Raw genomic sequence first — 24827 nt, forward strand, 5'->3', positions numbered from 1 at the left:
TGTAACAAGACAAAAAAAACAACAAATCAACATTTTCTTGCAGTCTGAAATAGGCATATTTCATATATACGTAGCTTTTTTTAACAGCATATGTTTCAGTCTTCACTCAAGATGTTTTGATTTTCGACATTTTATTGTTGCTGAAGCATTCCTACCTTTATCACATTCAGGACAATTTTCACTGGTGTGCACCACTACCACTATCTGGACACAAGATATGCTTTCACTTACGAGGAGGAGCAATACAGACAGCACCTGAGACAGATTTATGCAGATTTCATCAAACAGCTCAGACAAAAACGCCTGCAGAAGATCAAGAAGAAGTAGGCTTTCTTATATCTTCCTATATCAAGCTACTTTTGTCTTACAGATCTACAGTAAATAGTGCGGTTTCACCTTTTTGTTGCTAGACAGCAGGAAAAAGTGGACAACAGTGTGGATACAGGGATAGTTCCTTCTCAAGGGCTTGTTCCCCCTAAACTCCGCATCAGTGACCTGGAGAGCTATAAGATCTCAGAGACCAACTACAGCTGTGCTTCCACAGCAGCTAAACACAGCAAAGACATGACATCCAGCATCCAGCATGGAAACAGTCAGGTCAGATCAAAGATAATCCAAAGAAAACATCTCATTCTGTTTACATTTGCAGAACTCAGGGGAAATGTTTCTGTTTTTTTCTCTTGCATTCTCTCCAGGTTTCAGAGCTAATAAATGCTGTTCCATCGACCAGCCACGAGGTGGCAGACTGCAACAGGACTCTGACAGCTCAGGAGCTCTGCCAAGTTGACATAGGTTAGAGATTTATTTCAGAAGTGCTAGACTCACTGAGCTGAGTATTAACTGAAATACAGCAAAACATGAATTAAAACAAGAGGTTTTTTATGTGTTGTTTTTGTCTCTGTATGCTAGTTTACTAATATACCCTGTTATACATATAAGGAAAGTAATCACCTACAAATTTGATTGCTGAGAATAATCAGTCATTTAAATTATTTACAGGTTATAACAAGGGCAGAGGAATTGTTTTCATGTTGAACAGCCAGGTAAAAATCGTATTCTTTACTCATCAGGTCCAGCATTAATTGACTTTGGCGAGGTGTGTGCCCAGTCAGTGTGTGTCCAGAAGCTTCAGCTGATCAATCACCTGTCAGTGTTCGTCTGGGTGCAGTTGGAGGTGGACTGCCCTGAGCTGCAGGGCTCCTCACCCCTCTCCCACGTCCTGCCACCCCACTCCCACAACACCTTGAACCTGATGTTTCAAAGCAGCAAGCTGGGTCCTTTCTACAGGTTGGTGGGGCTTTAATTACTTGAAAATCAAATATTTGAGTTCAGATGCAATGCAAACCCTATTATTTTCTCCAGACCTGTATCCTACTCAGTGAACCAGAAACATCCTGGTCAGATACGGGTCCAGGCACAGGTCGTCCCCTTGGCTCTGGAGCTGTCAGACACCCTGCTGGTACTCCGCCCCACCCCCACTCTGCTTGCCCAGTCAGGATACAGGAGCTCAGTCACCCTTAGAAACAGGCGTAACCAAGCCGCAGAGTTCACATGGAGACCAGTAGTGACAGAGAGTGGCATCCTGTTCTCTGTTCGACCAGCTACTGGTAGACTGTGTTTGACAACAGGCTTTATTGTTATTTTTATATAAGAGAGTTGCCTTTCGAATTAGAGCTGATACAACCAAATTTCCCCTTCCTATCCCTCCCCAGGCACAGTGGAACCATACAGTGAATTGGACTGTGAGGTGGTTTGGCACCCCTCCTTCACCTCCCCTGCAGAAGGAGACTTTGACCTCTGCGTCCATGAGGGCAAAACTCAACGCCTGCACTGTGTGGCTAAGGTCTGGACCTACAACAGTGAAGATTACTTTGTACTTTTTGGCTAGAACAACTTAGTGACATTCAGCCATCAGTCATTCTAATATCAAACAGAAACCTTTCACACCATAATCTACTATTATTCTAACCTTCTATATCAGGGGTTTGCAACATTTTGGTTGTGGGATAGGCAAGCAGTTTGGGACCAGTAATACTGCTACTGTCAATATATCAGTTTATTCTGAATTGGGATACAAATTTCCAACACTTGATTTATACGCTAACTGTGTCCCCAACCTTCCGTTGTTTGCCAACATGCAAACAAAGTGTCAATACCAATTTAAAACTCTGGCGCACGGGTTTGTGCAAATTTGAAAGCTGCTCTGCCTGAGCTAGTCAGAGCTCTAACACATAGTAAGCATCTGATTTAGTTTTGAACATCTGCTGTAATCAGTTTGTAGCTTGTTTGAGGAGTTTTCACAGCAGTATTTAGATATTGAATCATTACTGAAAATCTACTTTTTAAACTGCGAGATGTGCTTTACATTTTGGTGACCGTTTTTTCACTTTATGATGTGGTTTAACATAAAACCTGTGATGCATCCTTGAGATGGATCATTATAGTTATATTTAAAGTTACTGACAAAATGATTTTCTGCAATCTAAGTAATTAATAATAGATACAAATTAAATAAATTATCAAAAAGAAAGAGCCTCTTTATCGATTAATTCTTTTTTCTTTTCTTTTTTTTTAACCAATGTTCAGCAATCATACAAAGACAAATCCATCATAGAGGCTGATATCGATTTCTGCTCTGACAGCAGCCTCAGTAGACCAGAACAGAACTCAGCAACAACGCGTGTATTAAGTGAGGCTAAAGCTGTTCCGCTCACACTTGCTACTATTGCTCTCTTCACTGAGTTGTACACATGCTTCAAATACATGTTCCCTTGGGGATTATTTTGTAAAAAGCATGAAATCAGTGACTGGAGTAGAAGTAGGCGAGGCAGGTTTAGGGAGAGTTGGTGAATGAAACATGTCGAAAGAACTCTGTGGATTCATTATCACAGTACAAGTGTGTTACGAGTGTTATTGTTCTCCCAGGTTGGATCCACCAGTGTGCAGCTGGCAGAGAAACAGGTCCTGTTCCGATCAGTACCTCTCAACATGCCTTCTGTCAGAACTTCAGTCTTACACAACACTGGACAGAACCACGCCTACTACCAGGTGCCACCACACACTCTCTTGTTTTTGCACACCAAACAAGAAACATAGCCAGTCTGGCACTACACGCTCTCTCTGTTTGTTTGAGGCAGGTGTTAGATGTTTGCCCTCTGCCCGGCATGGTGGTGAGTCCCGCCGAGGGCGTAGTGCCAAGTGGCGGGAAGGCCGCGCTAAAGATCCACTTCAACCCGGACTCTGTCATCAAGTTTGACGCCAGAGTCGAGGTGAGAAATAAAGAAGAGAAGAGAGAGAGCTGTTTATTGGGATGTTATGATGATTTCTCTATGAGTGTGTGTGTGTATGTAAGGAATAAAAAGAAAAGAAATTGATGTACACTAAGCATGTATGTGCTTTACAGATAGCTTTGAGGAGCATGAAGTCCGTAGAGCTCAGAGTGGGTGGATCAGTGGAGCCTCCTAACGTAGACATCAGTGTGGTGAGTTATTGGATGTGTGTGTTTACACTACACGTTTATTCACACAGTGTTTTTTGATGTGACAAACAGCAGTAATAAACATGGCTTGAGAAAAAGCAGTTGCATAAAAAGAGAATTATGAAACTATTTCATACATAAAAGAGTTTCTGAACTCCTTTCATTTACAGGCTTAGAGCTTACAACAGAGCATAAACCACATGTGAGCCAGCCAGCTTGTCTAAACCTCACAAATTCAACTGGCAACAGACAAGTTTTTTGTATTAACGTATCATTATGTTGTAAATGTTGATTGCACAATATAAGATTGGTTCCATATAAACCTTGTTTTCCCCATGCAATTTTGTCTGCCACCGGGCACGAAATCTCCCGAGATAATGAAGATTGACTGGTGGTACAGTGAGGCTGGCAGCCTGACACAATTTCTGTGTGCTTCCATGTTTCCATTATAGACTAAATTAATTCATAAACTCACATTATGCCCTGTGTTATTAGTAGTTGTTACGCTGAGAAAAACCAAAGTGATCTTGTTGTTAGCGACAATAATACCACTTTTACATGCTGTCTGTTTGCCCTTTAACTTGTGAAACTAACTTTGTGCACTCCTATAAGTTCAGGAGTGCACCGTTATCAGCAAACAGAAGAGAAAGCTAAAAGTCTATTATCGTAGTTATTGTAACAAATGGAACAAGCACCACTATGATGGGACTGTCATGATCCTTTCATGATTGTCAATATCTTAAAGAATTTTTTTTCATTCAAATGAATTGAAAAAGGACAGATGTTACATACACTTGAGGGAATGTTCAAGAAGTGGACAACAGAATGTGATTGTCCCACCAGGGCTGAAAGTTTTTGCTAGAAATGATTAACAATCAGATAAACTAATCATAAGCAAAGGTTGATATTACTGCAGCTAGGTCAGGCCTCACTTATAAAATCAAATAAACAAATAAAGCATTTAGTTACTTAACAATTTCAGTTTTATCAGAGATAAAACAGCTAAAACACAGAGGGGTTTTAAATATTGTTAGATATTCATTCATAAATCTGCTTTATTTGTTTGGAAGTACTTTTTTGTCTTTCGTCGTCTTCACTCTTTTGTCTTTTTTAAAGAGGTTCACAGTGAAAAGAAGCTATTAGCTTTGCTTTGCCCTCCACAGAATAATTGTATGTCAGGGCTGGTCGATTGCAGTCTTGTATTTACCTTGATTTTTGTTCAATAAATCTATCCATGCTTCGTTCTATGCCACAAGCGCAGTCAATATAATGAACAGTTTGTTCAGCATGTTCATTAAACTTGGTACAAACGATGCACCTGTAGATAATAAGAAGAACAGGACACAAAGAAAATGGATGTGCCTTTATTTGGCAATAGAATGAACTCAGTGTGGTGAACTGAGAGCAGGTTTAGGTGTAGAGGAGATGATGTTAAGCAGAGTTCATGGCATATTGGAGTTTATCCATAGTTTTACTGGGCAACTCAGTTAGAAAGTGCCACTGTTGATGTGGCCACTGTTAGGAAATGATCGCCATAGCCTGAAGATTTTTCTGAAAGGAAAGAAAGTAGACTTGGTCTTGGGAAGAGCTCTGTATCATGTTGTGTTGAGAAAGCTGAGAAAGCCACTGGCTTTCTTACATGTGATATCAAAATTGTCTATGAAATTTAGTTTGTTACAAAGGAAGAAACTTACCAAACATGAGCAATCCAACAAGGAGTTAAGCATTGTTGTTCAAAGTTAAACTATTATATAAATCCTGAATTGTGTGTAGGTGGTTGAGCTCCTTCACTAAGAAGGGTAATGTGCATTACCTTGATACATAAAGGACATGAAATCCTACACACACACTGTGCTGCAGAATATCTTATCCTCACATGTATTCTTTAGCTCAAGAATCCTTGTTTTTATGCACTCAGACAATGCTTTGTGCACAGTCCTTGTAGACAGACATTAAGCTGCCTTCATGTAGGTCAGAGCATAAACTACTCTTGTCTTGGTTGTTGTTGGTTTTTGATTAGTTATACGGTAGTGTTTATTTTTACTGGTAGTTGTGATCGAAAGCTGATGTTTTGTTAGTAATTCAAACCATTCACACAAAAAGGCACAGATGTATATTTTTAATTGCAAGATAAGACATTTTATAGAGGAAAAGAGGAAAAAACAAAGAACAAAAGCCATACAGTTCATCCAGCTACATGCGCCCACTTACCTCTCTTGTCATTCTGCGGGTTATATAAACTTAGCCAAAGCAGCAGCTGTCTTAATAGATGCATTTGCCTCTTCGTCAGCATTTCTAAACCTAAAAGATTGTGAAAAGAGGACGCCCACTGTCAAATACATAATCTATGCAGAGGTGTCGTCTTTGTTTTCTTAGCTGCAGTCATGCCAGACAAAAGGCTTTTTTTGATACCTTGACAGATTTAGAAATGACGCATCAGTCAACAGCTCTGTGCTTAGTAGACATGCCATGCAAGTCAATAACATAATGGTCTCTTGACACCAAAATATTGAATGTTGGGATTCTCAAAAACTAATAAGAATATAAGGAAAGAATTGATTTGACACCTCCACTGGTCTTATGTTATTAACAGAATAAAATGTTGGCAATCCTAGAGTGTGATGCATCGGAATTTTTTGAATTAGGTTGGTTTCATTTGTCAAATCCCAATTACAGCAATTAAGAACATACTGGACATGAACATGCGTGGTTTTGAATTTGTGGTGGTGGAGCCTGGGGCATTCTAGTTTGAAATGTGCTCCTGGATCATTTCAACGGTTTCAACCATTATTAATCTCCACAGAGATGATAATACCTCAGCTTATAGATGTGGCAAGTGAAAAATAGGCAGAAAGTGATGTAAGAAAGTTAGACTGTGTTACTGTGTGTGTGTGTGTGTGTGTGTGTGTGTGTGCGTGCGTGCATCTTCAAAAACAGCAGGGGTTGCACCTTTGCAAGAAATTAAGTCAAGGATATTCTGCTTTTGTACTTCTCCATTATTCTTTCTCTTTCATTGTTATGTGGTGTAGCTGTTGAGGTGCAGGAACAGAGCTTCCTTGGCAGAATATAGATCTTAAGTTTCTCTCGGGAACACCAAGAGTAGAATTTGTAGAGAAGTTCTCTCACTGAAATTTATTAGATAAAAGGAATTGAGAAGCTTTTCTTTCAGTTTTTAAACTAGATTTTTTTTTCCCAATTTCACTTATTCTGTTTGTTTGTATTTCTGCTTACTCTGCTGAAATGTTAAATGATTAGATAATTAGATGTCAGGACACAACAACTGGAATGGCATTTATTAATTTCATTCGTCTGGATTCACTTAAAATGCTTCCTCCTTTCTAATACATTTATCAGTGTCGGAGATATCCAACTTTAATTGTTTCTCTCTCCTTAACTTGTGTTCAGCCCAAGTTTCAATTTTATGAGGTCCATACTGGTTCTCAGCGAGCCATACCATTCGCTCTGACAAACCTCTCCTCAGCCGCAGCCCAGGTCACCTTCGACCTGTCAGAATACACAGACTTCTCATTGCAGCTCCCTCAACCCTCAGCAAGTACGTATTTACACACAGGATGCAGCATTTCACACATTTGATTTATTATGATGGGTGGGTAATATGTCCTAAGAAGAAAAAAGGTGGTTCATGCAACAGAGTACATAGTGTTATTGCATTACTGTATGTGTGAACTGTAAATAGAATAGAAGATTAGAAATATCTGTGCAATAAAAGTGATACTGTGGTTTAAATACACAATATATGTGGTCTTTATTGTGCATTTTTGCAAGCAGAAAAGGAGCCAGGCATGAGTGTTTTGGAGGTCCAGGCCAATCAGACTGTGGACTGTTCCCTTGTCTTTTCTCCCACCCGGGTGAGACTTTGAAAAAACTTCTCTCAGTATTTACAGTTATGGAGACTGAGCAGACCAAGCTCCAGTCTACATTTATCATCCATTATTTGACTGTTCTCTAAGGGCTAAGACACACCAAACTGAAAAGTCACCAACAAGGGCTGACTAATTAGTGTGTGTAACTGCTAATGTTAACTGGTCAAATAGTAAGTCAAAGCTCAGGATACTGTAAATAGAGTTGATTCATTCATATTTCTCTACATTGCTGCAGTGAAATGTAACAAAATATGTACCTGTGATAGAGTAAGACATCAGGAAGAAGATGCAAAGACAATGATGAATTAACTTATGAAGGAATTGATTTGGCACTAGGTCAAAGGTCAGGATACTGTAATTCATTTCAGAGGTGATTTTGAGTAAGAAGCTAACTAGCTTACTAACTGCAGATATTTTTTTCCCACCTCTGTCTAGAATTTAAGATAAATTGTTTCAAAGATGAAAGGTGCATGCTGCCACTTACTGTCCTGGAATGTGTAACATCATGTTTTTATGTGTATGAGGCAGCAATTATGACCTTGAATCTATTACAGCTGGTGATCAGACAGTAGCAGTTGTCTGAAATGGTGAAGTAAAAATTTCATAAAATATTTTCACAGCTATTAAGTGTTGGTAAAGGTGTTACAATACCTTTTACATTTATATTCAGCTATGATAACCGATGTGAAATTTGTGTATATCTCTTCTTAAAGTTGTTTGTAAAAAGTGAGACTTGGAAATATCAGAGAAGTAGAGGAGGAAAGTCAAGGAAATGTCTTCCTGCAGGTGGACTGTTATGACTTTGACTTGCCACTGATGGTCAACGGAGTGAGATGGCCCACTGCTTCTCTGTCTCCTTTCCCCACTCCGCCCTCCACCTCCTCCTCGCTGTCAGCTGGCAGCAGGAGGCATGTCGTCAAACCTGTGTCTGTCACTATGGCGACACCACAGTCACAGCGTATACGGGCCACAGGTGGGATCATTATTGTGGAGTTGCGAGTGTGTTTGAAACTGAAGAAGAAATACTGACATTGTTCATGTACAGAACACAATTCACACATAGGAACAAGTTCATGTGGCCAAATGTAATGCTTTTCTTTCCCTTGCTGTTTTTTTAGTGCTGTGCTCACCACTGGAAATGTCCCCCTCTAGCCTGCAGTTCTACGTGAAGCCTTCGACACCCCAGTCTGATGCTAACACTAAGGTATCATTTTCTTGCCTCCTTCCATTCACATATTTTCCGCTCTATTTTTCCCTTCATTCCTAAAGTTTCCCCTTAACTTTCTTACTCTCCTCCCTCGCTTTTCTCCTTCATTGTTCTCATTTTAACGTCTATTTTTCGTCCTACTGAGCATCTGACACAACCCTCTGACATATAAAATAATTGCATGTTTCCTTTTTACTCGTCTTCTGTGTTTGGTTCTTTTGATCTCACTCCATATCTCGCTCTTCTCCCCCCCTGCAGACCGTTGAGCTGAAAGCAGTGTGTGAAAAGAATGTCTTTTGGCGTATTGGTGTCAGGAAGCATGTAAACTGGTGGTTTGACTGTGCAGCAGTAATGGTATCAACAGAGGACAGAGGAGAAGGAGAGATATGTACAGTGTCTCCATCATCAGGCAGTCTGGGGCCCGGACAATTCATCTGTTTGTCGATCAGCATCAGGCCTGAGGCTATCAGAACAGGTGAGAAATGACTGGAAACACACACACACGCGTTATGATTGATTACTTTATCTCTCTATGCTTTACCCTTTCTCACACATCCAAAGTCATATAAGAAAATATAGCGGTTCTCTGATCACACCATTACAATTGATATCACTTGACCCCTCTCTCCCCCACACACATGTCTGGAGACAACCTAGATAATACGCAACATAAGTCATTGCTCAATAGAGTCAAACCTCCCTCAGAATATATTGTTACATAAAACATAAAGTAAATCTCAATTAAAATAATATTCAGTTAAAGAATCATGTCATGTAGCTCACCCCAGGCCATTATTGTTGTGCATGAGTCATGTTTCCCCGAATCTCTACGACAGAGTTAGTGAGTGCAAAATACGTGAAGTGTGCCTTGCTCATCAAGTGCAGTTTTGGTGTTTTCGTGGCAAGGCTTATCTTGTGCAGCTGTGGCGTACTTTGGTATGGGGTTGAGATCAGAAAGAATACATTATCGTTCATTTTCTGTGGTTGTCTTAGTGGCTGTTGCAATTATGGCCATGGCCAATCACTTTCACAACTTTCATCCCCCTGTAAAACATGACTCTCCACATCATGACACACATACTGTTTGTCTCAGTGGAAGCTTCTTGTTTTTTGCTACATGCGGAGTTTCAAATATCAATGCAGAAACTTTAATATGGTGAATCTTTGTAAGTTGAAACCACATTTTTAAACAAGATTTTATTGTCATTATGACATTTTTTATTCTTGGTGACATAAACACAAACCCTGAAATGATCCACATTTTTGTTTCTGGGAACATCCCTATGACATTTAATCCACACTGTCTCTATCATGGCCTGTTGGAGATCACAGCCACGTTTTCCTGAATTAAAATGCAGAGCTCCAAGTGGTAGACTTGTTAAGAAGAAGATGACACGCTTAGCTGTTTATCCAGTTACCCTTTGTTTTGGATGGAGACATGAGGAGGACTCACAGTAACTGACAGTCCTGTGGGAGTTAGTTGCTGTTTTAATTGATCTCTGAATTTTTTATAGAACTATTTGAATTGTTTTCAGTGTGTTGTTATCCAGCGCCTGTTTATTAACAGTAGAACGTGTAGAATTATTAATTAGAATGACACATTTGATGTGCAAATTAGCACAGAGGTGTCAGGAATTATTTTGCTCAAATTGAACCAGTGGATCTGTCTTGCACAAATGTGTACTAACTGTACTACCTGAAGTGATGTTATCATCACTTCAGTTAGTACAGATAGAGCATTTACCTGCTGTATTCAAGAGTCAGCAGGGCAAGATATTGGCATCGAAAACGCTGGCAGCCCAAGCTGTCTCTGCCACTGCTTCACTGGATCTCCACTTGTGTTTTCAGCATGATTTGTATTTTTTTTTCTCGTAGGATCTGGACGAGTGACTAAACTGTCCCTCCCTCTTTACCTGGGAGACAAGGGAGGGGAAAAGGGACATCAACCCTACAGAGAGCTGCCTGTCACTGTTTCTCTCCAGATTCCCCTCATCACCATCCACCCCCCTCAAATCCTCCTCACACCAGTACCCCTGGAAAGCAATGCAACTGTCATTCTCACCCTGCTTGCAAGAGGATATCATAGGTTGGTTTACACACACACACACACACACACACACACACACACACACACACACACACACACTGTGTTTTTTGTTGCAGTACCAGTTTCATCTTTGAAGTCCTCACTTTTGATTATTTGGATCACAACACACAGACAGAGCCACTTTGTGATCACAGTTGTTGTCATCAGCTTTTTGGGTAGGCTGAGCAATAAAGATGATGGACTTTTATTGTATTTACATTTTATTAGCTCTTGGCAATTTACCAGCTGTGTTGAGCAATTAGAACTAAATGAGTGTGGAGGAAACACTGCCACCCACATAAACTAAATACATTTTTCATGCCTATGGGATTTTTATCAATCAAGCCATGACTCATTAACTGGCAGGTCTGGGCTCATGCTGGATTCTGCTCACTATTACAGCTCTGGCTGCATTCTCTGACCCCCTGGCACTGAACTGAGGACCACTGCATCTACTTAAAACATATATATATGTGTGTGTGTATAAATATATATATATATATATATATATATATATATATATATATGTATATATATATATATATATATATAAATATATATATATACATATATTCAATATATATATAAAGCTAGTTTACATGCCAAATTGTATATAGAACAACACAAAATGTTAGTGCTACAGGAAAAAAAAATAACAACAAAAAATATCACAAATGCATGAGACCGCTGTTTTTTACACAGGTCATATAACATTTAAATCTTCTTTGGTGGTTCTGTCTATCTGATATGCTCTTTTATGTATTCACTGTCTGTCTATGTATGCAGTGGAACCAGTGTAACAGCAGAAGTGGAAGAGGTGGAACTGGAGGATGGGACAAAGATTCAACCTATTTCTGTCGTGTTTCCAGAGGGTAACAACATCCCTGCCCATGATCAGGTACACCCCTATACTGTGAGGTCAAGTTGACCAAAAATGGATGTCATTGTGATTACTTTCCTCAGTGCAGAGTTTTGTGTCATGTGGTCTCAATGCTTTAAAGTCCGTGTAAAGCGGCAAAAAAATTGTGTTATGAGTTTGTCACACCAAAGAAACATGTATCATTGACCACTGAGCCAAATTTGAAAGATTAAAAAAATTGTTTAGTATATAAAATTAGGTCTCTAAATCATGGAAAAACAAGCACTTCTTTCTGCTGTGAAACGCTGGGGGCGTGTCAGTTAGAGGTGCTGGAACCACGCCCATGCGGCGGGGGCTACACGTCATGTTAATGACGTCGGTGTCTCCCCAGGTGTTCCCCAGGTGTTCCCCAGGTGTTCCCCTTGTCTATCTAAACCCGCGGACAGTTTATAATCATATAGATGCTGCATATAGAAAAATTGTGTTATGAGTTTGTCACACCAAAGAAACATGTATCATTGACCACTGAGCCAAATTTGAAAGATTAAAAAAATTGTTAAGTATATAAAATTAGGTCTCTAAATCATGGAAAAACAAGCACTTCTTTCTGCTGTGAAACGCTGGGGCGTGTCAGTTAGAGGTGCTGGAACCACGCCCATGCGGCGGGGGCTACACGTCATGTTAATGACGTCGGTGTCTCCCCAGGTGTTCCCCAGGTGTTCCCCAGGTGTTCCCCTTGTCTATCTAAACCCGCGGACAGTTTATAATCATATAGATGCTGTTATAACGTGTAGTGATTGAGATCCTGACCCACTAAACATCCTGGAAAGTGACGGAGTGAAGTTTTTCGCGCTAAATTACATAATTATACATAATCACCATCAGTAAACAGGACGCTGTCTGACTCTCTCAGTCGCGGGGACGGAGGCTGTTTTCTGGGGGACAGTTTCCTTAAGTCTCGGTCAGGAGGGCTGGCGGTCGCGGTGATTTATTTTCGTCAAACACTCGGTGAGTTAAACACTCTTGTGACAAGCGTGACAGACGCTGTTTTGTGAGCAGAAATGTGAGGAAGAGTCGGGAGGACAGGGAGGGGACGGACAGGAGGACAGACGCTTCTCCACATACAGCTGTGGGATTTGTTTTCCTCATATAAGTTGCTAAAGACAGTTACAGTTACTACGTTACTTTTGTTCGGTCCTGTAACGTTGCTTTGTGGTACATTTCTCTGTATTTAGTTGAGTGAAGGACCTGTGCAGTTATCAGACTGTCAGACCGACACGCCCTCGCTCCGCGCCTCCGGATTATCCGTTCACACTGGGACGGCTCACCAATAATGCGGCCCTGATACTACCGCCACATACCGCCGGTGGGACCCGCCGTCAGCAGGACGGAGAGGGCCGGCTGTGGCGCGGCCACATCATGCCGGTGGGACCCGCCGTCAGCGGGACGGAGGGCCGGCTGCGGCGCGGCGGCCACATCATGCCGGTGGGACCCGCCGTCAGCGGGACGGAGAGCGTCAGCGGCGGTCAGCAGCGGTCACATCTCCTCGTTGGCGGAGGAGAGGATGCAAGCCGGGGACGGAGTTGACCAGCGTCAATGGACTCCCCCGTTTCCTTACGTTTCATCCGAAGGAAACTTAAATAAGCTAACAGCGCAGTCACCCTGCACACTGTGGCATCCAGGAAAGATGCAGAGCGATGTGGAGGAGACATGGCTAGTTAGCTGACTGGTTGGCTGGTTAGCTAGCTGCAAACTATTGTAAGCAATGCAATCCGAAACTGGAGAGTGAGTGGGAGAACCGCTGAAGCCGATCTGCTGAACGTATTTATACCACTTCCGCAGCAGGGCGGGGTTTATGCAAATCATATGGCCGCGTTACCTAACGAAGCCATGATTTGCATGATTTCTGACCCGCCCATTAAATCCTGAACACAGAAATGTTGAAAAACTGTTTGTGAGCCTAGCTCCAAAATTAAATTCTACATGGCCGAATGGCTTTTACATGTTTTAAGTAAACACATTTATGACCCGTTTAATGTGTTTAGAAGAAAATGGCTGATTTTGGTTTACACGGACTTTAAGACTGTGTTAAAGTAGGTCCACATCAAGCCCAAAAAGACACATCTACCATGGCTGTATTTATCTGTACTTTACTTTTTCCTGCAATCTCATTCTGCTGTCAACAGTATATTCACACACTGTTCAGATACCATCATGTCTGTATAAATTTCATTCGCAATTTGAGGCTGTAAGAAGATCTTATGGTGTGAGCAAAACCCATTTTATGTGCATTGAATCTATCTGTTGATCAGGGGATACAAACTGGATTAATATAACAAGTGAAATAGGTTTTCCTGGCTGGTGATTCAACAGAAACTCTATCATGATCTGTAATATTATCCCACTTTCTCACTCTTATCTGCAACTATAGAGACATCCAGTCAGCCACCAGAACAAGGAGTCCAATGTGGCCTCTCTGATCTGCAGTGTGTCCTTCTGTTCTACTGTCCCTCTGTCCCTCTGCACAACCATCACCTTCACTGACAACCAAGCCAACAGGTAACTGGGTTAGCACATTGTGGGTTTTGGTCCTTTCAAAGGATTTGTTGACAAAAACAAATATAGAGAATATCAACAGCACTATCTTTTAAATATATATTTTTGAACTTAATTTATTCTACATACTTCTCCCTTCTCTACTTCTCTCCCTCCAGGTTTAGGGCTAAGCTGTGTGCTATCGCTGACAGCTGTCTTTTGACAGTCTGGCCCTTCTTGGCTTTGCACCGCTCTGAGCAACAGATAATTCTCAAGACTGGTACTTTATGACGCACACAATGTACCTAGTATAGTTTGAGAATAACAGGTATTGGTTGACTAAACTAAACATTATTTTATAGCATCAAACCATACTCCTTTTGGCATCATTCTCCATTTGGAATAAAATGTATAGCATCAGTTTTATTTGTTTTTAGGCGAAGAGTTTTTTTCTGAGTGGGGGCACAGAAGAGTGTCAGGAAAGTTGCACAACACATCATACAGATTGTGTTATTACATGTTCGAATCAGTTCACAGCTATGATTATGTATTCAGTGTTTTTCTCCTTGCATCTGATTGATTCATGAGTGACTGTCATTTAGGGGCGACAGCTGTCGAGGCGATCCTTCAGCACTATCAGACACCAAGTCCTGCCTCTGGTCCAACTTCATCCACCTCTTCCACATTTGATCACAATAGCTCAACATACAAGAACTCCACCTCAGGTCAGAGAATGTGTGACGTGTTTATATGTCCGTCTCAATATTTCTGCTTATGTCTCAGTGGGAGTCTGTGTTTTGCTTTCTACTTCAGACTCTTACCCAGGCAGTGACAGTGTGAGTGGTCAGGCCAGCAGGGACACAGACATCTCTCCCAACAGAGACACTCCAACCAATACTAGCATCCCACAATTCCCTGCTACCAATTCAGAGGAGGGAATATATTACCAGAATGTGTTACTGGCAGTGGAGAGGTGGTTTAGCCTCTTTGGGTGGCCGACTGGACTGCACCCTATCTCTGTACCACACACGCTCAGAAGGTAGACCCAAGAGTTTAGCTCAGGGGCCACATTTGGAGTTTGGTTTTTATGTCAGAGGACTTCCACTTTCAGGTACTTATTCTATTATAATGTATATCTCCCTCTCCCTCTAGAGTTGTGTCAAAAATTCAAATAAATCCTTCAAGCGGACGAGTCAGCCAAAGTAAAGATTCCAGGTGTGTATATGGAGGGATGAATTTTTAGTAATAAAATTGTCATTGTAGATGCTAATGAGTCATTATTTTGGTAGAGCGGGGAAAGCAGTCTTAGCAAACAACATGACAACATAACAGAGCTGGATGTTAAAAACTGGGTAATTGAAAGGTGTTGAAAGTGAGCACCTGGAAAGCAGATTCTGCCTGCTGAATAATGCTTTTATATGGAGAGTTAAAGAATAAGCAGAGGCTCTCAAGTACAAATAATGTTCGTCCACTTTGAAACAGCAGTTGACAGTCTACTCTATTCATTATTGATTATTTAGAGGGTTAAAAGGGTCAAGAAACATAGTTTATGATACCTGAACTGAAGCTCTGGTGGGATATGGTTAGGATTAGGATTAATTTTGCATCAAGGATTTGTCCCAGGATGCAGTGACATAACTGTATTGTATTGTTGTGTTTAGGTCTTTAGTGGACATGCTTCATCACCTGACCGGCAAACAGATTCCTGGTATTCTTCACTGTCAGACATTTTCCAGTGATATAGACCAGCGAACCAATCAGCTGCTGCAACAGCATGAAGCTATGCTTAATTTTCTAAGGTAGGCCTTAGATACAACGCAAACACGTTGCTGACATTGTTTGAACACTGACATCAGCTCTTTTCAGACATGCAGTCTAAGTTATTGCTGAGATAAAGACCATTGTACACCGGATCTGACTGAGAAGATTATCATGAAGGCCTTGCAAGTACTTATAACTAATAGGTTGTATTTAAGAGATGGACACAGACTGTATATCTGAAAGGCAAAATGCAGTTACTTTAACAGAGCGCTGAAGCCAGGAACATTACATTGTCTATGCCTGAATGGGTTTAAATGACATTTTGGAGATGCCTGTAATCTTTTATGCTAATTCTTTGATAAGGGTGCAGGGAGCCTGTCTTTGTCACATCAAACCAGCATACTTGCTGGACATGCAGGAGTTTAAACACTGGTGTTCCCTGCAGGTACAAATACACATGCACACTTCCCTTTGTGCTAGACCTACGTCATGTAAATGAAATTGCATGTCGTATATGTTAACATGTGCGTTTTTCTTAGTCATATGAGGATGAACATGGTGTAGACTACAGCAATGTTGACTACGAGTCTCTCAGCAAACAATCCTGGACTGATGTGCTGCTGCAAATACACAAGGTGAAAAATGCTTCCTGCTCCTCCCAAAGTCATGCAAACCCTCAATCTCATCCTGTTAAACACAAGTATTAAGTATTTTATCTGCACATGCCCAGGTGCTGGTGTTGTATCGTGTGTCACAGAGCGGTCTCAACACAACTGCAAACCACAAAGATACAAAGGGAATCCTCCCTCTCAGCTCACAGCCACTGGCCAGTAACATCTATTCATCCTGCGAGCTCCAGCTGCTGTCATGGCTCAACATGCACTACGAGAGCATGAGGGACACCGTGTGGGGAACCGGTAGGACATGCAAAAGTACACACACAGAATTATTTTTGAAGGTTCAAAGGGTTGTCCCAGGCTCGCACACTATGTGCAGGAAGATACATACATACATATTTTTAGCAACTTATTACCGTTACCCAGTAGGTCATATCAGCTGTCACCAGTAAATGTTAATTCTGTGTGTAATTTCAGAATAAAATAAAATGTGGCAGCTGTCTGGCCTGTGTCTGTACTCAACCAAAGATCATTTGTGGGGGAAGAGACTCTACACTGTTATGCCACTGTTCAATAGAACCAATCACAAGTAACAACAATTTCTGGGTTGAAAATCTCTGTATCGCCCTACAATTTACATACAGTTTTAGAGCAGAGCAGTTCCCAGACCTTGCTGGCAAGACCAGAATAGGAGGTCCTTACAACTTCCAGAGAGATTTTTAAGAAAATGTTTTCTGTATTTGCCATAATCGCATGTTTATAGATATTCTTCTTATTATTATTATTAATAATAATAATTTTATATATTTAGCAGCGTGTGTCATCAGTACAGCTACGATTTGTTCTTGTATTAAGTCGTTCAAACTGTTGATACTTGTTTCTTTTCATTTAATGTTTTAGTTTTTTGTCCAATTCATGCTTTCTGAATTCAGGTAGGCCTTGTGAAAGTATTTTCAACACCTGGAACATAATTTAATGTTCTGCTGTCAGGCTTGAGGCTGTATTTTTCAGCCCCTTTTTGATGCCTTCATATGTATTACTGATTGATTGGTAATTTCTGTGCTGTAATGGCTCACAGGTGGTGCCCCATCAGCACGCTGGATAGTGAATTTCGACCTGGATTTGACAGATGGACTGGTGCTCGCTTCTCTGCTTGCTGCCTACTGCCCTTACCTGGTCAGTGTGTGTGTGCATGTGCCTCTGTGTGTGGACCCTCTTCAGTGTGTGAGAGATGGTGGTTAATGTCTCTAAGTGGCACTGTGATTGATATGATGAGGACACAATTAGTCCTGAGCAAGATTAGGGGAGCCTGTTACCATTCTAAGCACCATTTTGTGTGTATGTGGGTGTGTGTGTGTGTGTGTGTGTGTGAGAGAGAGAGAGAGAGAGAGAGCAACATTTGATTTACAGAGCACGTATTGCAACAGAGTAATGGCTTAACAGGCAAGCAGAGAAAGTAGCGAGATGATCCAAATGAAACATAAATTACAGATACACCTTGTCAATGTTTTTAAATCACCCTAACCTGATGTGTTCCTAATTAGATCTGCAGCCACTTCCGGAGGATGTACACCACAACTAGCAGCCTGGAGCAAATCCTTCATAACAACATCATCGTGTACAAGGCCTTGACTGCACTTTGTCTCAACATAGATGTACAGGTAAATACCCGATGGGACCAGAGTGGGGCTTCACACAGGAAGATTACCTGTTAAAGTTCACTTTAGTTTACTTCAGTAAAGGGAGGTTTCTATCAGTCCAACCTAAGTTACCATGGAAACCCATTCCTCAAGACTGCCCTGTCAGGTTTAACTCAACCCCAGGCATAAAACGTGTCAGTCAGCAGTCCACAATGGAAAAATAATAAATTTTTTACCATATAATTTTTATGATGGACAGTTTAAACAAAGAAGATTCAAATTTCGAAGCAGCAGAATCTTCAATTGTTTTTTTATTCAACACATGGTATGGTATGTTATGTCAGTAGCAATTAACGTGACCTGGAGCCTCTAAGCTCAAGCAGAGATGCGAAGCAGACTACAGAGGTCCGGTAAGGTCACTTCTTTCTAACATTACATCCTCAGATTTATACAACCTTTTGCTCATATGCAAGAGTTCTCACCAACATGCTTTGATGTGCTAAAACATGAATAATTCAGGGAATCAAAAATATCGCAACAAACTGAATCAAAAAAAGAGTTAATCTGTTTTTGTGTCTAGTTTCATCGGGCTGCTAAAGGTTCTCTTTGCTTTGTTTATAGCAGTGGTTTAGTCAGTTTTTCAATCTTTACATTATGTTCAATGTGTGACGATTCAGTGTAAATTAATGGAATTGTGCTTGATGTCTTGTGTCCCTAAAGTCATAGTCTTAGTCGGAACTGCTGTAAATCCCCTCCATACTGTATTCTTTGTTGTAAAACTGACCTCCGTCGGTCCTGCAGGCTGTGTTCAGTCCCAGGTCCCGGTCAAGGCAATCTATGTTGCCACCTGCTCCATGGTTAACTGAGCCATGAGCCAATTGGTCAAAGATAGCCAGCAAAGAGCAACAGTTGTCAATTAATCTGGTGATATGCTGCATCCTATATTTTTGGAGCTATATTTGAATTCTGGCCATATTGTACATATAAAATCTTTTAGTTGTAATCTTTAGTTTGTTCGAATTAATCAACATAGATGTACATGTAATGAGATGGTTTATAATGAAGTGAGACTAAATTTATAGAGACTAAATCCCTTAAGTTATCAAGTACATATAAGTACCACCCACAAGTATGGGTAAGCAGTTACTTTGACAGAGAAGTATTGGCTAATTACTGCATTAATTACCTAAATTAATGACCTCTTTAGCGTAACTGGTGATGTTTAATATATCATCTTGATTATGTCTGAGATAAGGTAGCACTTCCCGATGTGTGTCTTCTTGTGTGTCCCTGTATCTAAGAGTGTGTGTTTCTGTGTGTGTGTGTGTGTTCAGCCCACAGACTTGTCAGACCCCAATCCAGTGCAGATGTTAATGCTGTGTGTTCACCTGTACGAGAGGCTGCCTCAGTACCTGCCACTGCACACCCTTACACTCTCAGGAGGCCTTCACAGCACTTTCAGTAAACAGGTAACACACACACACAAACAGCATCAACTATGGTCTTCAAAGACACCCAAATAAAGATTTTAACTGCATGCCTTATAAATCATATTCATGAGCACTGTGAGACTGAAAATGGTTTGGATAATAACCTCCTGGACAGATAATGACACACACAGACACATACAAACACTGCAACTGGGATCACACACAGACACACATTAACAAGATTATAGTCACACACATCCATTAATAGGATTATAGACACAGCCACACACACACTAACAGGATTACAAACACAGACAAATATACATTTGGGTAATGATCCACACTGTCAGGTTAAGCCACATTACAAGCTAAACAAAAACAGATGTCAGTTTTTCAGTGCTAAGGAAGATGGATTTCATTGTGATATTGTTTTCTGGCAGCAGCATTTGTAGCCTGTGTTTATATGTATAAAAATAATTTATATGCGTTTCTGTGTGTCTTTGTGTGTGTGGGTGCTGCAGGTGCGTCTGAAAAGTCCGTCCTCTAAGCCTGTCAAATACCAGGCCTTCATTTTAGGAGAGGATGCCCATCTCTTCTCCCTCCCCGATGGATCCACTATCACCATTCCTCCAAAGTATGTTCTTTACCCAGAAAATTGAACTCACTATATTAGTGCATGCTTTTGTTGTGTGCACCAACAATTAATACTTACATAAAACTGGTACTGTTAGTGAAGAACTGCTGTTTTTGTGTCTGCACTTCCAGAGTAACTTATTTTAAATGTAAACCTGTGCATGTGCAAAAAAGGGAAAGAGCATGACTCCAGTTATTCATTTCTTCATTTCTTCATAATCCAAGTTGAGTAAATGTAGTTTTGCCTTGAGACTGTAGCTCATTAAAATGTACCAGTTTTGCTCTCAAGTGAGATCTCTCTATAAAAATAGTTCATGTCCCATTTTTAAAACCTAGCTTTAGACTGAGAAATGCTGTCTTTAAGGACAATGCCACTATGCAGAAAAATAGTTTTAAGATTCTGCTGATTCAGTGCTATCATAACCTGAAAATGGGACGTTATGCAATAAAACAACTGAGTTGTAAAAACACTGTGTCGAGCATTCTGGTTCCCGAAGAACAGAGGCTAAATAATACGCTAATAATCTGTTGGCTGTGGTGATTTCCACAGGGCAAGCATTGATCTAACCGTCCAGTTCAAGTGCTCCTTCCTGCAGCCCATGGAGGCAGTCCTTCTGCTCATCTCCAGCTCTCCTCATGGCCTGCACAGCACCACCCTCGCCTTCTGTCTGAAGACCCACGTCAGTCAGATCACACCCACAGTGAGTATCATTAACTAAAAGGGTTGACTGACTGTCACGCTACAGTTAGCGCACCACCGAACATTGCAGTTGGCTCCAAGCCTCACTTGCTGATTTGTTGAAAGCTTGCTAACTGTTTGACTGAAACACTCCTCAATAGCACGCTGTGTCTAACACACATCACACAAAGTTTAGAGAACAGAGTGGATGGCTACAGCTGTAAACTGAACTGAACTAGATGAAAGACTGTCTGCTTCTTGCTGTCTCTCCTTAGAAAACTGTCAAGTACAAGTCGCCGTGCTACCAGCTGAAAGTGATCCAAGTACCCATCACTAACCCTTTCAACAAAGAAGCTCATTTTAGGTAGGTGTACACAGACTTTTTTGTCAGTATAGAGTAAAAGTTCTGAGACAGTCAAATGCAATTTAGCATTTAACCAGAAGTGCAAAAAGCAGTTAGGTATCGTGTATGCAAATATGCATAGCTCTAAAGATAACAGGGAGGGGTATATATATAAATGAATACTGTCAGACAAATACAAGATAAACAGAGTGAATTGAACACACTAAAATATATACAGCATTTGCAGCAGTTACAGAAGGAACATTGTTGTGCTGTATTGCTGAAGTCAAACCTCTTGTGTGTTTAGGGTGGTGCTGGTGGAGTCTCCAGTCAACCCGCTGGAGCCTGAAAAGAAAAAAGACAGCCTCGTTCAACAGGCCTCCTCCAAGGCCAAGTAACACATGCACCGTTCATAGCACACAGCTAACACACACACATACACTCACACACAGTAAATGCACAGTTAAAAGAATGTTTTGACAACTCAGCCTTCTTGTTTAAAATTATGTCTAATTTTTTCAGTGGACGTTGGGGGCACAAGATACAATATGTTTATTAACATAGGCTAGGTGTTTCCTCCGGCATCATTCTCAAGCAAACTTTCCAAGCTAGCAATACATAAAAGCAGAATTAAGCATAAAATGCTCTGTTTTCAGTTCCGAGCTTATTTGGTAAAAGGATAGGGTGTTTCTCCTGCTAGTCAGCTTCAGAAGTGTGAGGTAAAGTACAAGGTGGTTCCCCGAGAGAGTACCGAGTTGTCATCAAGAATAGCTAGTTAGTATGCAACTCTTACCTCCTGAGATGTCTTCAAAGCTGAACAGTCCAACTCCTCCTCCTCATCAGGAGTTGACTGCGAGGATCTGAAGCAGGGCTGAGGTCATCTGTAGTACACCTGAATCAGCTTGTGTAGTCTGATATCCATGCGCTATGAATAATTTTCCTCCACCGCTCTCTTTAGGCTAGAGAAGATGACTTCAGACAAGAGTGGCAAGGAGGAGATGGAAGGTAAGTCGTCAGATCTCAGTAAGTATGAACACATATGCTTGGTACTCTGTTTAAGCTTATGTGTGAATTACAAGCTTTATACCTGTCTATATATGTTTGTGTGTGTGCCCAGATGGTGACGACAGCGAGTTCCTCAGTGCAGAGAGGAGTGTTTGTCTGAAGTCAGGCCAAGCAGACACACTGAACATCTACTACCTGCCCTTCTGCCCAGGCACCAAGTACTGCTCTGTGCTGCTCGTTTGCCCACAGGTCTGTGTGTGTGTGTGTGTGTGTGGGTGTGTGTGGGTGTGGGTGTCTGGCTGGCTTTTCTGCTGGTTCCCTGAAACAAATTATTTTCAAACTCATTAACTCACATTTTTTAAATTGCAGACGGTTATGAACACTTACTGAAGATACATTTCTAATTCATTAGACTATAGAGAAAACCTGCAGTGCATGCTAAATTAATTTGAATTAATTGACTGAAATCTTCATCCTGTCAGTGCAATTTGATGCTCTGTCTGCATGACAGCACCCTGGCTTCATTAGAAGAGATTACAAAATGGGAAATGCATTGAGCTTGAGTGTTTTCTAGAATTTTGTTTTGTCAAGAATCAGGTACAAGTAACATTGAGAAAGAAAGTGCAGAGGTTTATCTCTAAGACATTGGGTCAGCCAGAAAATATGGCCTTTAGAAAATATCTTGTATTCTAAGGAAGGGAATATGGGGTACTGGTCCTTTGTCTGTATGTATATTGTCCAAAATGCAGCACCTAGGCTTGTTATTTGGTTTAACAGACAACATGACATCCCTCCAGTCCTGCCTTCTCTCTACTGGCTCCCTGTCTGATGTAGAGTTGATTTTAAGATTGTACTGATAGCTTTCAAAACTCATTTAAGTCTTGCCCCTAGATGCAAAGCAAGAATTTTGACCCCTGCCTGTTTGCAGCCTCAGATCCTTAGGTGGGGTCCTGCTGGCAGAGCGACCTGCCTGAGGAGATAAGGCTCACAAAATCCGTAACTGAAGAATCCACTTTTATAGACTTCCTATTCCTAATTCCTCTTATGGGATGTTGTCTTCTCATTGTCCTTTATCGCTTTTATTCATTGCACTTGTATTTATACATGTTGACATTTATGTTTTGCATGTTGTGTTTCCAGAGTGTTTATTCTGTTAAATTGTCTACCTTAGTTTCCTGGTTTTGCTTTGTCTGTATTAGCAACTCTGTTTTTAATGCTGCTGTTCAAATAAAAGTTGTTGTTATTTCTTGTGTTAGCAGAAATGGAAAATTACAGAGCCCCAGACATGACATGGTCAAAAAATAAATAAACTGTGGCCACAATGTAGCTATAACTTTTGACGAAATACCACTTTGTGGCCACAAAATACTGAATTGTGGCAACATATACTAAATTGTGGCCACAATTCTATTCTATCTTGTTATCACGCATTTAGGCAGTTATTTAAGTAGGCCTATAATATAGTGAATTTTTAATCTTCTGTGATTTTATTGAAGGACAAATGTCCAGAGAACACTACAGACACCTTCAGTAGTTGAGTCAGAGCAACAACAACCTGCAAATCAATACAAACTAGATTCTGATCACTGATAGGCTATAGGTTCCCTTGGCAACGTGATACATACAGTGAGGGCTACTGTAACTGCACGGCTGCATTCGGTGGCATCATTAAACGCTGCGGCTCATATAGCCTCTGTATTCCCTCAGCTGAGAGTCTGGCACACATGATGCTACTTTCAAAGGAGATGATCAGTGAAAGGCACTGCCTAAATGTGGGATAACAAGATATTGACTAGAACACCTAAAAGAGATCACGTAGGCTATTGCAGTTTCTAGAAAAGGTGCGCTCGATTTCCTTACCCAGCTATCCAGGAATGATATTAGTATTATTAATTAGTATTTCGTGCACACATTATACCTACTTCGTGGACACGAATGAGTATTTCTTGGCCATGAATTAGTATTTCGTGGCCACAAAATACTAATTCATGGTCAAGAAATACCAAGAAAATAAGTTGCGCAGTTGTTGCAAAATACCAAGAAATTTGTCCGCACATTATAGCTATGTTGTGGCCACAATTAAATTATTTTTTTTTGACCATGTCATGTCTGGGGCTCCATAGAAAATACAGGCACTGCATCACAGAAATCAATTCAATTTGAGACTAATCTTTTGAATCTTTATAATCTTAGAGTTTTTAAGTTTGGATAATCATATTCATATCTGTATCTTTAATTGTGTGGGGACAAATTTTAAGAGCAGGCAACAACCAAATTACATATTTAAGATAGGTATTTACATAGTGACCTTCTTCTATGTCTTTCTGTGTGTGTGTGTGTGTGTGTGTGTGTGTGTGTGTGTGTGTGCGTGTGTGTGTACGCTTTTAGGTGGGAGATTTGGTCTATGTGGTAAAAGCCACAGCAGAATTGCCACTTCCTTCCCCTCTCACTGCCAGGCCCAGTTCTAACATAGTCTCTATCCCGAACAACTCTGGTAGGAAAACTGTGTCCCAAAAATTGCTCATAAAGTATTTTATGGCACCATTGCACAATCTGAGTGAAAGTAAATGTAAATTACTGTAGCTGTTTATTTTATTGTTTTATTTACCAAAAATATTCTGAATACCAGTCAACACTCAACATCATTTAATCATTAAAAATTGGAATAAA

The 24827-nt window shown here is 40.7% G+C and overlaps 1 protein-coding gene across 1 annotated transcript in view; it reads left to right on the top strand.

The window, feature by feature from the left end:
• The window catches only part of LOC115576914 (cilia- and flagella-associated protein 47-like), a 46136-nt gene that overhangs the window by 4332 nt on the left and 16977 nt on the right, over nt 1-24827 (top strand). Inside the window, 35 exon segments of the mRNA XM_030409555.1 lie at nt 171-323; nt 411-597; nt 696-792; nt 1071-1287; nt 1363-1607; nt 1713-1843; nt 2926-3048; nt 3138-3269; nt 3404-3481; nt 6884-7031; nt 7268-7347; nt 8149-8335; nt 8481-8566; nt 8828-9044; nt 10445-10655; nt 11442-11553; nt 13946-14073; nt 14229-14329; nt 14652-14774; nt 14863-15088; nt 15202-15264; nt 15711-15848; nt 16174-16255; nt 16350-16445; nt 16541-16727; nt 17506-17603; nt 17972-18088; nt 19402-19536; nt 20019-20131; nt 20681-20831; nt 21085-21173; nt 21460-21546; nt 22111-22157; nt 22270-22406; nt 24546-24651. Coding sequence (XP_030265415.1) covers nt 171-323; nt 411-597; nt 696-792; nt 1071-1287; nt 1363-1607; nt 1713-1843; nt 2926-3048; nt 3138-3269; nt 3404-3481; nt 6884-7031; nt 7268-7347; nt 8149-8335; nt 8481-8566; nt 8828-9044; nt 10445-10655; nt 11442-11553; nt 13946-14073; nt 14229-14329; nt 14652-14774; nt 14863-15088; nt 15202-15264; nt 15711-15848; nt 16174-16255; nt 16350-16445; nt 16541-16727; nt 17506-17603; nt 17972-18088; nt 19402-19536; nt 20019-20131; nt 20681-20831; nt 21085-21173; nt 21460-21546; nt 22111-22157; nt 22270-22406; nt 24546-24651 — 4628 coding nt within the window.

Source organism: Sparus aurata, chromosome 24, assembly GCF_900880675.1.
Source record: "Sparus aurata chromosome 24, fSpaAur1.1, whole genome shotgun sequence".
Lineage (NCBI taxonomy): Eukaryota > Metazoa > Chordata > Actinopteri > Spariformes > Sparidae > Sparus > Sparus aurata.